The sequence below is a fragment of the Pristis pectinata genome, chromosome 10 (genome assembly GCF_009764475.1).
Source record: "Pristis pectinata isolate sPriPec2 chromosome 10, sPriPec2.1.pri, whole genome shotgun sequence".
Lineage (NCBI taxonomy): Eukaryota > Metazoa > Chordata > Chondrichthyes > Rhinopristiformes > Pristidae > Pristis > Pristis pectinata.
Window position 1 is genome coordinate 34,247,911 of NC_067414.1, and position 15,278 is coordinate 34,263,188.

The 15,278-nt window shown below is 37.8% G+C and overlaps 1 protein-coding gene across 2 annotated transcripts in view; it reads right to left on the reverse strand.

The window, feature by feature from the left end:
* Nucleotides 1-13,776, reverse strand: part of tfap2b (transcription factor AP-2 beta) — a 44,953-nt gene extending 31,177 nt beyond the window's left edge. Inside the window, exons 1-3 of one of the 2 annotated variants that reach the window (XM_052024984.1) lie at nt 13,619-13,776; nt 8,647-9,096; nt 640-700 (exon numbers count right to left, since the gene is read on the reverse strand). In XM_052024984.1, coding sequence (XP_051880944.1) covers nt 640-700; nt 8,647-9,096; nt 13,619-13,699 — 592 coding nt within the window. In that variant the 5' untranslated portion in view covers nt 13,700-13,776. Of the gene's footprint in view, nt 1-639; nt 701-8,646; nt 9,097-10,186; nt 10,796-13,618 lie in introns of those variants that run through there. The other variant, XM_052024986.1, reaches the window with a different exon arrangement.
* Between the last annotated feature and the right edge of the window lie 1,502 nt (nt 13,777-15,278).

Genomic DNA, 15,278 nt, shown 5'->3' on the forward strand with positions numbered 1-15,278 from the left:
TTCATCCATCAGCCAATCTAACCTTTTGTTTGTACATTTCACTCCTGAACTGAGGTTCATTTGTAATTTGAAACTTTTATTGGGAATAATTTCAACACAAATATTTCAAGTCGTTGTTTTATTTTTGTAAATGAACTACAAAATTCCTAACCAAAGTGTATTATTATATCCATAAACTGCTAAGTGCTGGTTCACCAGGAAATGTTTCTCAAACATTTAGAAAAGTCTCATCGGCTGCCGTATTGTAATTCCTTCCGTGCAAGGGCTAGACACAAACACGTCAGTGCATTGTGCTCTATTACCCTAAAGCAAGAATCTACAATTTATGGTCGTGCTACCCCGCCCTCCGTTCCCTAGATCCAGAAAAAATATTTGAACTGATATTATATGTACTAAATAAAGAAAGTCGGCATTTTGTTGCCAGACCAAGGTATTTTTTTTCAATGAACATAGGTACAATTAGCCAACCTAATAAATAGTACTGCTGCGATGTTTCTGAAATCAATGAATTTAATAGACAATGTCGATATAAGGTTAAACACATATAGCAAAGAAGGTTCATTTTACATGGCTAGTGGAATACAAAATATTGACTAAGCAACTTAACTATGCATTTTAATTCGTTTTTATATTCCATACCCTTTTTAATGACGGATTGGTCCAATAAACTCATGCCAGTGGTACCCGTGTCATCCAAAGCCTGTTAATATATAAAAAAAAGGTCATATCACTATTCAAATTGACTTGATATTAAACAGTCATGTATATAAATCAAGCTCAACCGAAATCGACTATCTGTTATTTCCATTTATATTACCTGTTTGAGGGTTTATTATTCTAAGAAGAAATTACCAGAGGAAATCAAATTCGCCAAAATTACATATTATCAGAAAATAAGCTGCCTAACATCTGGGACCCAAGCGCTTTTGTGTTATCGCGGAGAACACACAGAACAAACGCATGAACAAAAGCATATATTTGTTTAAAATGTACAGTTATGTAATCGAATTTAACATTTTTTCCTGGTGGCACATTTATCCAGTTATATGTAATTGCGTAAATATGTATGTAATAACACATATATATTTCACGCATTATACAATAATGCATATGTTCATGATACATGCTTGCTATAATAGCGCATGATATATTTGTGAGTATCTCCGTTTATATAATTATGTAATAGCATCATTAATAAACACACTGTCATTTTTCCAACGCAAATGTTACTAACTAAACGAGTAACCAATTAAAATGTTAATTCAACATTGAAGTAAATATATGATAGGAGATGTATGATATTTTGGGTTTTTCTCAACAGGAACATAAATTACTGCAACATTTGTTAGACAATGAACCCTGAGTAGATCATGTTGAGAAAAGCACTCGTACCCTTGTTTTGAATTAGTTTCTGCAGAAATTCACTCATCTAGAGACTAGAGTTTGGAAATTACTTTATGCTATATTGACCCATTTAGAACAAGGCAGAACAGAATCTTGCCACATCTTTAATTAAATCGTGATCGTGCAACTGCTAAAGCTTATTATGTGTTCTTGTGTTCAGATGCGTGTGATAATCTGACCCTTAGCGTCAGACGGTTAATACCATACGACACGCACGATTATTTCTTAAATGATTAGCTTTGTTTCTGTTTTAGTTATTTACATCTACATTGGTTAAACAAAATAAGTAATATGTAACCCTCCGAGCATTTAACTCTTGTAGGTGCTTCAAATAATCATAGATGCGTCATATAATTGATTTTATCCAAAGTTTTACACGAATTGGAATTTTGGAATGTATCCCAGTTTTGCTGTGGAGAAAAGGCACGCTTCATCTCCAAAGATTGTCTCTACTAACAGAAACCCAGGTTGATAATCTCCATCATCTACCATAATCAAAAGAAAACAAACACCATTCACAAGAGTTTAAGAACTTCGGAAGGAGATTTAGTTCCTCCCGAAAGATTTGAGATATTTTAAGAAAGTACTGCTTTGTCGTTATACTAATCTTTCAAACTTCCTGCAAGGATTTTGTTTTACTCACTATTTCTTTAATAGTACACCTTATTATACCATTTTAAAAATGTTTGTGTTGTGATCATGATTGGTTTAGGATTTCTAATATCTAATCTGCAAAAATAACTAGAAACAATATTTTACAATGTTACATATAGACATTATTTGTTTTCCAGCATACATTTTAAACCCAGTGCACAGCAGTTATTATTACATACTTGGCGGAAACAACATTAACACAGCGGGGCGATATCCACGTGTCCTCCAGACACGTGCTTTTGTCTTTCATAGACAATAGGCAATGGGGTGGTAGCATATAAACTGAAAAGAAGTATCACGGAATCGAATTCAAAGTAGCGTGAGTCACTAACGTTGGCGTTCTGTAGATTGAAAAGTGAATTATCATGCATGCATTCAATCAGTAATATTTTTATCACTTAAGATGCGCGTGTTTCCTTCGGGCAATAATTTTGGAAAAAATATTTTGAGATGAGCTTTAGAGTAAACCACTTCAGCAAAATGTTCAGAAGAAGTTTGTGTAGCTAATGAGAAAGGTCTACTTTGATTTTCTATCTAATTATCACCGCCTGCTGGGTTTTTGTAGAGGATATTCACGCAGCATGTTGGCAGTTAATAGTCACAGAGAGTATCATAAAGATTTAATTAGAAATGCATGCGGAAATGAGGGAAAAACAACTCACACTTTTAATTACCAGACTCTTTGCTTTAAAGGGATGCGAACAGCGGGATTTTTAACAAATTGCGAAAGGAAACGCGTGCACGTTTACAAACAGTTTACTGAACGTATCCCCCTTGCACTTCGCCTAATTTTTATTGTTTGCTTTCCTTTTTACGTCGTGCCTGCAGTGGCGCCCCCTCTATATTTCAAATTACTCGCTTTCAAATTAAAAGAACTGGGCCTGAATCCTTGAAGTCGAAGCGGCCGATTTCCTAGGTGGCGTATTGATATCTTATGTGTACAATTAGCCAGGCTCTGATGTATGTTCGATTTCGAAACAAGGTCGTTAAGAACCACTTGGTGGGTGTGGCAGGTGGGGGGGAAGAAGTATCTCAATGATTACCCTACATTGCTTCTCGCACGGCATATACCAGCGATTTCACACATTTAAATGGAGATTTAACATCTCTGTTCTGAAACTTAGGGCATTTGTCTATAGTTGGCCTTCCATGTGGCGAAAAGTTATTTATTGGTATAAGTCCACAGGTGACTTGAAAGGAGAGTCACTTGTTAAAAACAGAACTATGTGTCATATTTTAACTGGCTATTGTAATGCAAACGAACAGCAGCGCAGATAAAAGGTTTGGCAATGTTTACCAGCCTGGATTACATCCCGGCAGATAGAATCTACACTACGCGAGTGTCACGGGAGTCACACTTTCCGCGCCAACATGCTCTGAAGTGATGTATCTATGTGATTTTAGACCACAGAGGATTGTAATATCCATTAATCGCCATAGCGAGAAATCTCCTAGAAACGCGCACTATTATTTTAATGTCACTGTTCGGTCGATATGGCTGGTGGACGTGTAAAAAGTGGGACAAGGAAATGATTCAAGGAACTGTCTCAGACCAGCGGGAGACAATGAGATCCCGTTCGCTTGCATCGCTCAATGAAAGAAATTTTAACATATCAACATCATTTCCACGGCAAGAACTTCTTATTTGGTTAAAGTTCATTTCCCTTTGCTCTTATTAAAAGGCTGGCGCTCACCATTAAGATTATCATTGAGCTTATCTGTGGATGTTATCCTTCTGGTAATTTTTAAATCGAAATAATAATTATATTCTTCCTTTTTAATATTACATTCAATTGGTGCTTGATAAAAAACACTAATCTATTCCAATATAAGTCTTATATTATAAGAAAAAGTATGATGATCGAAAAAGACCCTCTGCTAAATTAGAAAGGACTTGATTATAAGGCCGAAATGCATCGTTAGGGATCATCGTAAATGAACCAAGTAAACATCAATCACTTTACTCCCGTTCCTCCTCCTGGGTAAAAATCTATTCGCCGAATTATGATTAATTCTGACAGACTTTAGTGTTGTTTTCATTTTCAATTAACTAAATAATCCAAAGTTTGAAGTAGCACAAGTATTTGGGATAAAATCGTTGTAACCTAAGTATCTTAACTCTGTCAACAAATGCTGACACCCTTCATCTTTAATCTTCAATCCAATTTTTAATTTACAAAATACCGACGTTTGCATATTTGAGTTTTACGGAGGAGGCTATATTTCGTCATTTTTTTTTTCTTGGCATCGTTCCCCCTCAAGTAGTGACGAAAATCAAACCAGCCAATGGATTCGGTCAAAAAAAGCCAAACAACTGAGGAGCCTGCAAAACTTTCCTGAAGACTCAAGGGTTAGAGGGCCGCTCAGTGTTTGCTCCATGTTTATCTTTATTATTTTAATCACGCCATGATAATGGAAAATATACTTCTGATGTTATTCAGTAACCCAGATAAACTCTGTCATATAAACACCTGGGCCCAGTCTGGGCCTTTGAGGATGGCCAAGGTGCAGGTTGTTACTATTCTCTTGCCCAACGTCCTGGTTTTTTTTCTTTACTGAATGGAGACATGAGAAATGCAGCGAAATAATGAGACATTGTATTCTATTTAAGCCCCAGTTTTTCGCATTTCATGCAGATAGGAATCGGTCAAATAGATTGCATCTTCTTGGGGGATATGTGTGTGTGTGTTGGGGGCGTGGGCAGTGGGGGTGAATGGGTAATGGCGAATCTGTGGTGTAGTGGGGGAGGGGTGTTGGCTGGAAGAATGTTATACCCCAGACAGGTAAATTGTTTACCAGTGAATATATTTTTTACATCTGAGTTCAGAATGCATACAATGAAACAAAAGGCTCAAGCGTTCAACTGTTCATGGAAAGGCTCGAGACCGTCACGAAAACGTGCTTTCATTTCAGAAGCCACAATAGTCAGTAATCTCATCGGATTTCCCAATTCTATTGTTCCAATTTTACATTTTAAGGCAAAATAGTGTTTAGATTAATCAAGTGCAAACTATTTAAGGAAAACATTCAAATTAAACATCATGTCTCTATTTCTAATGCACCAGATGAAGATATTTACTATAATCATTTAAATGCGATCGATTGTATTAGTCGCAATGTGTTAATAAATACCCTCTCGCTATGCTGCGAAACGTTCAATATGACTTGCGTATTATTAATATTTTAAATGACATTAGCTCGGATTTACGATGCGTCGTCAAATATTATTAAAGTGAAATCTAAATCGAAATGAATGGACCAATTAGAGGTACGATTAATTTATTGTGCCAAAATAAACATATTTTTAAAGAAATCTCATTTTGCTGCATATATTCGTAAATGCTTTCATTTTAATTTGTCAAAATCGACAAAATAGTTCAGGGGAAAATTCCAGGACGGTGGCGTGAACTGTGCAAACATCCTTTGATATTTTAGCTTTAGATTTCTCTTTTTCAGTAGATGTCTACACATAAAAAAGTATACGCTTAAACAATGCAAAGCTTCCTAATAAGAGGCATTCCTGGCGCTATCATCTGCACTATGGTATTATACTGACATTATCCACAATTCGCTCCTATAATTACCCACTATATCCCCGTTGTATTTGGAGCGATTCAGGTAATGGTAAATATCGAACGGTACTCCAAAGTACACTGCGTTTTCCGTGGAATCCCTCTGTTCTTTCTTGTTTCGTAATATTGTGACCAAAATACGAACCGTGTCTCAATTGAATGAAAAAGATCGAATCTCATAGTTGGTAGTTTTAAGAGACAATTAGGTAGAACATCTAAAGTCTCGTAAATAAAAAGAAGTGCTTTGCTCTTTTCATGTTTATTATCCATTTTTGCTAACTTTTTATCTGTTAAGTTTAAAAACTGAGTGACTAAGTAATGCTCCACTATCTAGAGTTAATGTTTCAAGCTGGCGTGTAAGTTATTAGAGTTAGTTCCTTATGGCGGTTGGACTGTTCAGGTAATTGTCTGTTATATATTCATTTTGAAACAATTCTGAACTATAGAACAAGTATTTAATTCAACTGAACACATAAAATGTGAACTGCCATTCTATTCACACTGGCTACAATCATATGGGTCGTTTCTGGAATAACGAATGCAATTTTACTGCAAATATATGTTTAAGAGATGAATCGACTTTGGCACCATTACTAGTGCTCTGAAGCTCACTGCGTATACAACAGAATATGATCTTAGATTCAAAAAGAATCACATTAAAATGTTGATGACAGATACGTGTACATGCATCATTGTGGCACTATCCGATTAAATTTATGACTGACGCCATTCGTCTTGGGTGAAATCGCAAAACAATATGGTAAGTATAGAAAGGGTACTGAGACATTAATGTGGTCCCATCTTGTTCGCATAATTTTAAATTTGCAAAAATAATTATAGCTATGAAAAAATACGCGAGATCACAATAATAGTGAATAAGTAAATGCATGGTGAAATGATAGTCATTCTGTGGTTAAAGTGTCTAGCTCTAAGCCTGGTCGCAGTTATGTAGTCCCCCCGCTGAAAAGCGTAGTCGAACACGCGTACAGAACATTTCACGGAGAAGACAGCAATACAATAAGTGATCTTTGTAGCTATCAATAAATCTACATCATCGCCTCATTTGTTCAGACGGTAGCAGCTACCAAGTGAATGAGCTATGGAAGGACAGATGTCCAGAACGACCTGAAATTTGTCCCCTGTGAACATTTGGAAGCGATAATATTCTTTTTGCATAAATCAGCGCAGCATTCAGTATAGTTCATTTTGCCACTTCATCTCTTAAAAATTACTCACAGAAAATAGAAATAACATTCTAAATGCCAGGTACAAGATTGTAGTAATGACTGTCGCCAATTGTAGAGTTAAGTACTTGGTAAAATAATGTTTTCAAATTTCGATCATTTACAATTTAATAAATTGAAATAAAATTATCTTCCTTGAAAAGAAAAGTAGACTTATTTACTGAATTACCCTGGAATCGCATGTGTCCAAAATTCAGATCTGGAAGGATTAATCGAATGGCCAAGCCACTAAAGCAACAAACAGGCTATGACCTAATATGAGAGTGATCCAAGACCAAACATCCAAGCCAATTCAAAGATCCATACAATGCTATTACGATTGTTGTAAACTATGTCTTTGGTCAACAGATACGATCCACAAAGGTGTTTAAACTTGCACTTACTAATTGCAAATTAATAATTCAATGTGCACAGCTTTCCTTAGTGTTAAACTAGCCTGAATGATACGAGACTCTATACAGACAATCGTTGTAGAGAAAGCAGTATTGCAGACCATAGCGGCCATATTTGCTTAAGGGGTTGTACTTTTCCCCCCAAACTATGTTTTGCTTTGAAATGTGTTTCTTTAAGTGAATTAAGAAAAAAAAAACTATCTCCAATTGTTTCTACAGTAATGGTATGTTTCAATCCAGGTACGTCAATAACATCTGTATTAATCCCCAATGTTTGGTAACCATTCTCACACAAATAGACAATCCACTGAGCAAGTACGGCACAGTAACAGGACTCTGTAATTAATAAGCAACTCTTCATGGAATATGTACTGGTTTTCAGGGGCATCAAATTAGTAATTTTCTAACTGTTACCTTATATACCCTTCATAATTTCCAAACTCCACACATGTGCACACATATAGAGTATTGCCAACGATGTAACATCTATTTAATCAAAAACATCTAACTGTTACAACAACCAGGCAGTGTCGTTCCCTGAATGCCGCCCCTAATTACTATTAAACTCGAGGAAGTCCACTCGTTCTTACTTTGTGTGGCCAGTGTACGCCCCCTTCTTTCCACACCCCACCTCCCATTATAGGTATGGCACAAGTTTTGAAGTTTTCTAATTTCACACAGACTCTAAATCTGCATCCGATCTCATCTCATCTAATTGTACAACTACAATTTTATTACATTTATTTATCTATGAAATCGATTCACTGAAATAAATTGAGATAAGAATTCAAATGGATTAGATGCTCTAAATCGTTTCACGCACATCAGAAAATAGTGTTATGAAGCACCATCATTCATTATCCAATATGATTTCCTCTCTGGGGGGCAGTTTTGATAAGCGATTTTGTGGCCGACAGTATTTATTTAACAGAATCAGGTTTTGTACTAATAGTAGAAGATACGTATGCTCTGAAGTATAGATTGGCAAACGATAGCTGATAACTTACACCTCATACTAGGCTAAATGGGCCGCTTTCCCACAGGACCGAGACTTAGGCAGTATTGAAAATCCTGATGACAGAAAGTTGTACCAATGAATCTTTTGTTTGATTAAAAAGACTCATAAAGTTTATAGGTTGACCCATTGTTAGAGTGTTTGTACCTAAACACGATATAAGTTAATATATTGGAACTCTGATTCTTCCTGCTAATATTTGGAATGTTGCAAATCAAAGATGACAAAATATTTGACTTACTGCTGTAATATCAAATTACAACTATCACATTACTATCGAGATAAATGATGTGCAACTTTGCAATGGAAGCGACATTAAAAGCTGCATTTTAATTAGAATTTTTTTTCAATATGGGTAGACTCACCTGAATGTCTTCCATTCCTTGGTGGCTGATACTATGCAGAGATAGACTATCTCCCATCCCCGAATCCAGTCCATGAGCAGAGTGGACAAGCACGTCTGGCCGCCGCACGCCGGGATAATCCCGGCGAGGGTCCAGCCCTGTGATCTGGGGCAGAACCCGGGGCTGGTGTAGAAGGCTGGGCTCGGCACCCACGTCCTGCCGCTGCCTTTGCTGCCAGGGATGCTGCTGAGGTTGGTGTAGGGCGTTCAGGGAGTAGGGGTCGTTGACGTGTGTATAAGGATCCTGGCTCTGGTGATATGGAAGAGGTTGGTAAGGAGGAGGGAAATAAGGTGGTTGGAAGTCCGACGTTGGGGTGTGAGAAAGCGGCGGAGCGGTTGAATAGTGTCCCTGGGAGACCGACCCGAGTTGGGACAGCCTCGAACTGTGGCTGTTAACTCCATCGTGTCGGTCCTGCAAAGAAGAAATGGCAAGGCTTAGTTCAAATATTGTTTAATGGGATGCATTTATAATGCATTCTCTATTCACGAAAACAAACAAAACTCGGTGTAAAAGGGAGCAATATATGATGCTACAGAGAAAAAAGCCCTTAAATATTGTCTAATTATTTAAGAAAGGATATATAACAAAAACAATATTAACAAAATAGGCAATGTTGCAGAGTCAAAACAGAAGAAGGCGCACGCAAAAGCATTGAAATATTAAAAGTAGTGACAGCAATAAACGTAAACTGCAACATGGGGGAGAAAATCTAGAAGCACTAACAGGCTCTCAAGTAGCTGCTGAATTTTAGATCTCCAATTTTAGGTACCCCTTCTTATGTTCAACTGGAATTGTATATTTAACATAAGAAAACTGGGTCTGATGGGGCTCATCATATCTTCGTAAACATCAGATCCAAACAATCTTTAAATATAAATATGATAAAGTCATGCGTTGCGGCGACGCATCTGTTGGTAACCCATACAGGGGTTAATGGAGGGGAGGAGGGGGTGAAGGGGCTTTATAATACATCTTTAAACGTTATATTACAACTAATATGTAATAATTTGAAATAGGAGTTAGTCGCACCCCCAATACACAAACACACACACACACGCACGCACACACACACACACACACACACACGTTCCACATGTAAGTTCAGACAGGAATAAAATCGAAAGCACGGGTGGATTTTAACACGCATAAAATGTTAACAAGAACGTAAAATTCAGGCGTTGTCGGAAGGAAATGAGAAATTACGAAAATCAATGAAGGCGAATAATGCAACTGTATTGGGAAAGATCATAACAGAAACAAACAGCCAGCGTTCGAAGTCGAATGTCAAGTAAACTTAATAACATATTTAACTAAAACTGAACCTCAAATCGCCAAAAGCTATGGAGCGCAGTTGAAAGTTTTAGCCAAGTGACGCGTCCATCTAAACCCGATTAGATAACAATACAAACAACAGAGAAAGAGTCTGCAATTATGGACTAAATTACAAAGCCACCGGCGTTTGGGGCGAAATGGGATTGTATCGAGCACTGATCCAACTCACCATAGCTGTGTAAGTGTGGACTAACATCTGTAGCAAATCTGATCACAGACCATCAACCAGAAGAGCAGCAAGACTGCAGGAAGAGACGCCCGATTGCCTGAAGTATCTCCAACACTATATCCATCAAAATTGCTCAAAAAAGGACAAATGCTGTAGATTTTTTAACTCCAGCTTCACAACCAGTGTTCCCCTCTCCAAGGCAAGATGCTGACTGTTCACACCCCTCTCTGCCACTCTACGCCGCCTCATAATAATTGATATTCATGACTATTAATATTACACGAATACTTAAAGGAAGAATGGTGGCAAATCGAGCGTGAAGCAGCCAGCCAGCGCTCCCTTACTATTGTAAATGACGTTCATTCAGACGAGAATTACTAGATGTAATCAGACAAGGGGTGGAGGGTGGGGGGGGGGGGGGTGGGAGGGTGTGGTGGTGGTGGGTGTTACTGGTAACACCGTGGCCAGACTTTTGGGAAAAGAAAAGTTTTGTCGAAATCTAGCCAAACAACTAAAGGATAGTAATCAAGTAGTCCAGTCGGATCAGCGAATGGGCTGTCTTAAAGAAACAGAACCCTCGACTTAGCTTTACTCCGTTTAAAACTCTGGGTGCCCAGCGTCCTCTTTAACATAGCCCAACCTTTCGGGGCGGTTGCACGTAAATGCATTCTATAGCCATTCACCATCCAAATATTAAGATTTTTTTTCACACAGTTCCATAAAGAACTAACAAGCAACAGTGCAATTTTACAACGCCCTGGTTACGTAACTTTTGTCGGAAGAATTTCGCTATCAGCATCGATGGAAGCAGAAACAATACTGTGCTTCACAGCTTTAAAGCAGCGGATATTATGGGCTTAATGTGGAGGGACACGCAAACTGGATAATGTTGTTATCCTCATAAAAAAAGTCACTAGTTAAAGTCAACTGTGTTAAAAGCAATGCATAATATTAGGGAATACCAGTCCTGATAAGATCGAATCCACCTTGTCCCTTTGGCAACGTGAAGTTGATCTTACCAGAGATTCACTTAAATAAACAACCTCTCGCATCTTGGATATTTTACAAGACCTGTCACGTGATACTGCCAAGAAAATTAAAGAGTGAAACAAATAGGTTAAACGAAAACAATCTTTTCGTAGGTTGACAGACTATAAAGATTGTGATAATAAAGATTATTGCCTGCCTCCGATCTTTATAATAGAGTACGTTTCTAGGTATAAAATAAACTGCATGGAATTTGGAAGACTCAAAGCCAATGTGTGAGTGGGAGACGCCAGACATTTTGCAAATTGCTTTTGGAAGAATCTACCGCCAAAAGCTTTCTTTGTTAGCATAGCCCATGGTCGAAGGCGTTGCAAATCTAGTCCTCACGGTCCCTTACGTTATCTCACTTATTTTTTAATAAAGTCCTCCTTTCCTGCCGCCAGCTGTAAAACATTTACAAGGGTTTCTGTAAAGACCCTTGAAGTTTACAGAGCTGATGCAAGCCAGAGGGGCTAGTTTGGTTTTTTTTGTGTGGGGGGCGTGATGCTGTGCGCTACTTGTTCCGGGTTATTGTCGAACCCGTTGGACTGGCTTGTCCGCTCATTCGGTTTAAAAACTCAACCCCTTCTTTTGACATCAGTTGCCTCGACTCGTCCCAGCAAAGCCAGCGTGTTCTGATAACAACCGTAAAAAGTACGAAATGTTCCACAGATAGCGGGTCTAATATGTCTGGGACATTTTTTAGTGAACCCCGTGTGCGCCCAATGCACCGGTGTTCACTGACTGACCACCGGCATTTTGCATTTCGGACAAATGACTAAGTTTTACTTTGAATTTTAACTTGGAGTTTACCATTTTCGAACAATCAGAGTCCAGGGCAGATTCTACATTTCAACTGAATTAAGGGAAATAATTTGATGGTGTATCTTTGCCAGCACGAAAAGCTAGGTCAAAGATAAATTGTTATTTAAATGAATTAAATTATTGCTGATGATAAAAGTATACCGTGTTAGTTTATATTCAAGGCTAAGCTGCTTAAACGCATTTGGCAATCTAATTACGTATGAATCATTAAACAGTTTCGACATTTTAACTATATGGCATTAAACAAATCAGGAAACATGGTCTAATCCGCACATACCCTTGATAATTAAAACGATTGGATATAAAATTACATATTAGCCAACGGTCTTTTGGATACTTGCTTAAAAGAAACCACGAAAATAAAACAGATCCGTGTCCACGACAGATTTAAAATAAATTTGAGCTTCAATGATTCTGCACAGCTCTGAACAGAAGTTGACACTGTTTTTCCAATAATGGGTGAAGTGGGGAATAAGCGATAAAGTTAAATTGACTTATGATTTCTTGTATTGTAATTCTGAAGCAAATGTTTTGGATTTTGCCAGCTTTCGGTTGATAATTAGCCTGACGAGTGCCTTGAGAGCGGAGACATTTGTGGCTCTATAGAGGGCGGCTACCCGCCGGGCCGTTCTAAAGGGTCTGAAAGCAGAACGTTGGCAGCAATTCATCAGCCAGTATAAGCCATTTTCTGGGCTCTTTATATATTGTTATCCTATTCATTTATTTCAACAGACCACTCCGGGAACATATTATAAAACCTTTTTTCAAACGCGTGCTATTTGCCTTAACTTTTAGTCAGTGCAATCTCTTTATAAAACCAATGACCCTTTTCCGTTTGTCTCTCACAATGGCAATTTTTGGACTGTTGAGTTCTAAGCAGAACTGACAATATTTATCTCCAGGCTCCGTTCTTTTCACGTTTACGCCCGCTCTGCTGTACACATATCGCTTTTCTCTAATTCTTTCCACAAATTAAAGCATGCCAATGCGAAAAAGTGCGAACTACAACTTTTTTTAAACATTAACTGGCTTCTAGAATTACTCGCTTACTGAATGTGACCTCTCGCAATTCCTAGCCTGACACCGTCTCACTTCATCGGCTGTGGGCACCAGCACTCAACACATACGACCTCCGAAGCTGTATCTAAAAATATACTTTATAATTTGGAAGCAATTACATTATAATAACGGCTCGACACCGGAAGATAACCATCATTTTCAAGTTGCCTTTCCAGTAGCAATCTAGACGCGCAAAACTAAGTCGGTGTATATAAAATCGCCACCTTAACGAAATCGCACCAAAAAAAAGCTTCAATCGTCCATTCACAGACAGGACCCAACGTCATCAATATGTTTTCTCCAATATTTTGTATGATGTGAACATACAGAAATTATCTTGGTAACAGAGGTGAATCTGACATTTCCGAGAGTCAAAAATCTGACGACGTTAATGATAAATGCTTCATATCGTGAATGCAGAAAATTGCCAGGCTTCTGTTCGAACAATCAAGAAAGACAAGACTCTAAAACTCGATTAATTTGCTCTACTATAAAACACAAATGGTTTCCGTGTTTGCTCACCTCGTAGATGTCCTCGTATTTGACATTTTCCACAAGTTTCCAGAGCATGTTTGCAGTCTGGTCTTTAGAAGATGAGTGCATTCATGTGAAGAGCAGCTGTCTGCTTTCTCTCTCTCTCTCTCTCTCTCCCTCGCTCGCTCGCTCGCTCCTTCTTCCCTCTCCCTCTCTCTCCCCCTTTCCTCCCTCTCCACTGATGGACAACTGGGGGAAACGAAGCTCAATCCGACGTGAATCGCTGTAGCCTTCTGTATGGCGATACTGCTGCCTCTGCACCACACAGGCACATTTATTAACTCAACAGTAACATTCAAAGTTCAGCTCTAATCCTAAATAATAAACTATAGACAAGGGATTTACTTGTAATGAAAATCCCATCAATGCGGTGGATTTAAAGTCCTGTAACTGTCTATATATGGTGTAAAATGTAAAATCTGTCTGTCTGCTGGTTTAGTTTTCTATCTATTTATATGTCTACCTTTCTGAAACATTTAGAGATAGAATATATGCGTGCACAGTGCAATAGAAGGGCACACCTCCGCCTGCCTCTCCATCAATCTATCTCTCCCATTGGATGCACACCATCTCACTAAAACTTACAATTGGAGTATATTGAATGATTTAGTTCTTTCCATTCGACCCAATTGTTTCTTAGTTTGGTAGAATGTACCACCAAAGAAAATTAAATATTACTATTTAAAACATAAAGATATACCGGTAACAGCATTCGTGCATTAGATGAGTTCAATCAATTGTGTGACTTTACATTCTTGACTTTTAGAACTATTCCCTGTCTATCAATAATTTTGTTACTTAATGAATACATAAATAGATTGTCCAAGTAGGTAACAGATTTGTCTCACCCCCCCCCCCCCCACCCCCTCCTTTCAGCACACTTCGATTACAGCTTAGAGTCAAATGTCCGTGCTGCTAACGACCTGGAATGAGATGGTTTTTCAAAGGTGCTTTTATCAAACATCCAATTCATGCTGGATTGAGAATGAACAGTCCTTGTAGTTTTTAATAGGTGTAGTCACCGACAGTGGTTTCTGAAAAGACAAACATGCAAACACACCATCCTGTAAGATTGCGTTTTATGTTTGCAATTGTCGAGGAGAAGATAACAATATAATGGGAATTAATATTGTCTTTTTCTATGTTTCCTCTATATCCAGGTTGAAATCAACTTTCTGAAACTTTAATGTCGCATGAGTTGTATTCTCAAATGTCACCATTTTATATGATAATACTGTCGCTTTTTTTTAATGTTTATTGCTGACCACAAAATAACATTAAATAAAAGTTCAATGGAGCAATTATACTGCAAATTATTTTGCTTCTTTCTGCACAGAACAAATACAAGGTAAACACAGCCTCCTACGCAGTAATACATTCTTTTCCCGAGATACGCATCATACATAGGAGGATGTCTGGATAAATATGGAAGAATAATAAACAGATGGCCACGAGTAGATAGAAAATGTGCGTAAAACTACGCAATAAGTAAATTTTAACTGCACACCATACAAAGTTGTTATGGTCTTTCGTTTAGACGACTATAAATAGAAATAAATCGATTGATAATATGTTGACAGTTTGGGACGGGAAATATAGATAGGTGGATGCGTGTGTGGATATCCAGATAGATGGATTGTTATAGTCT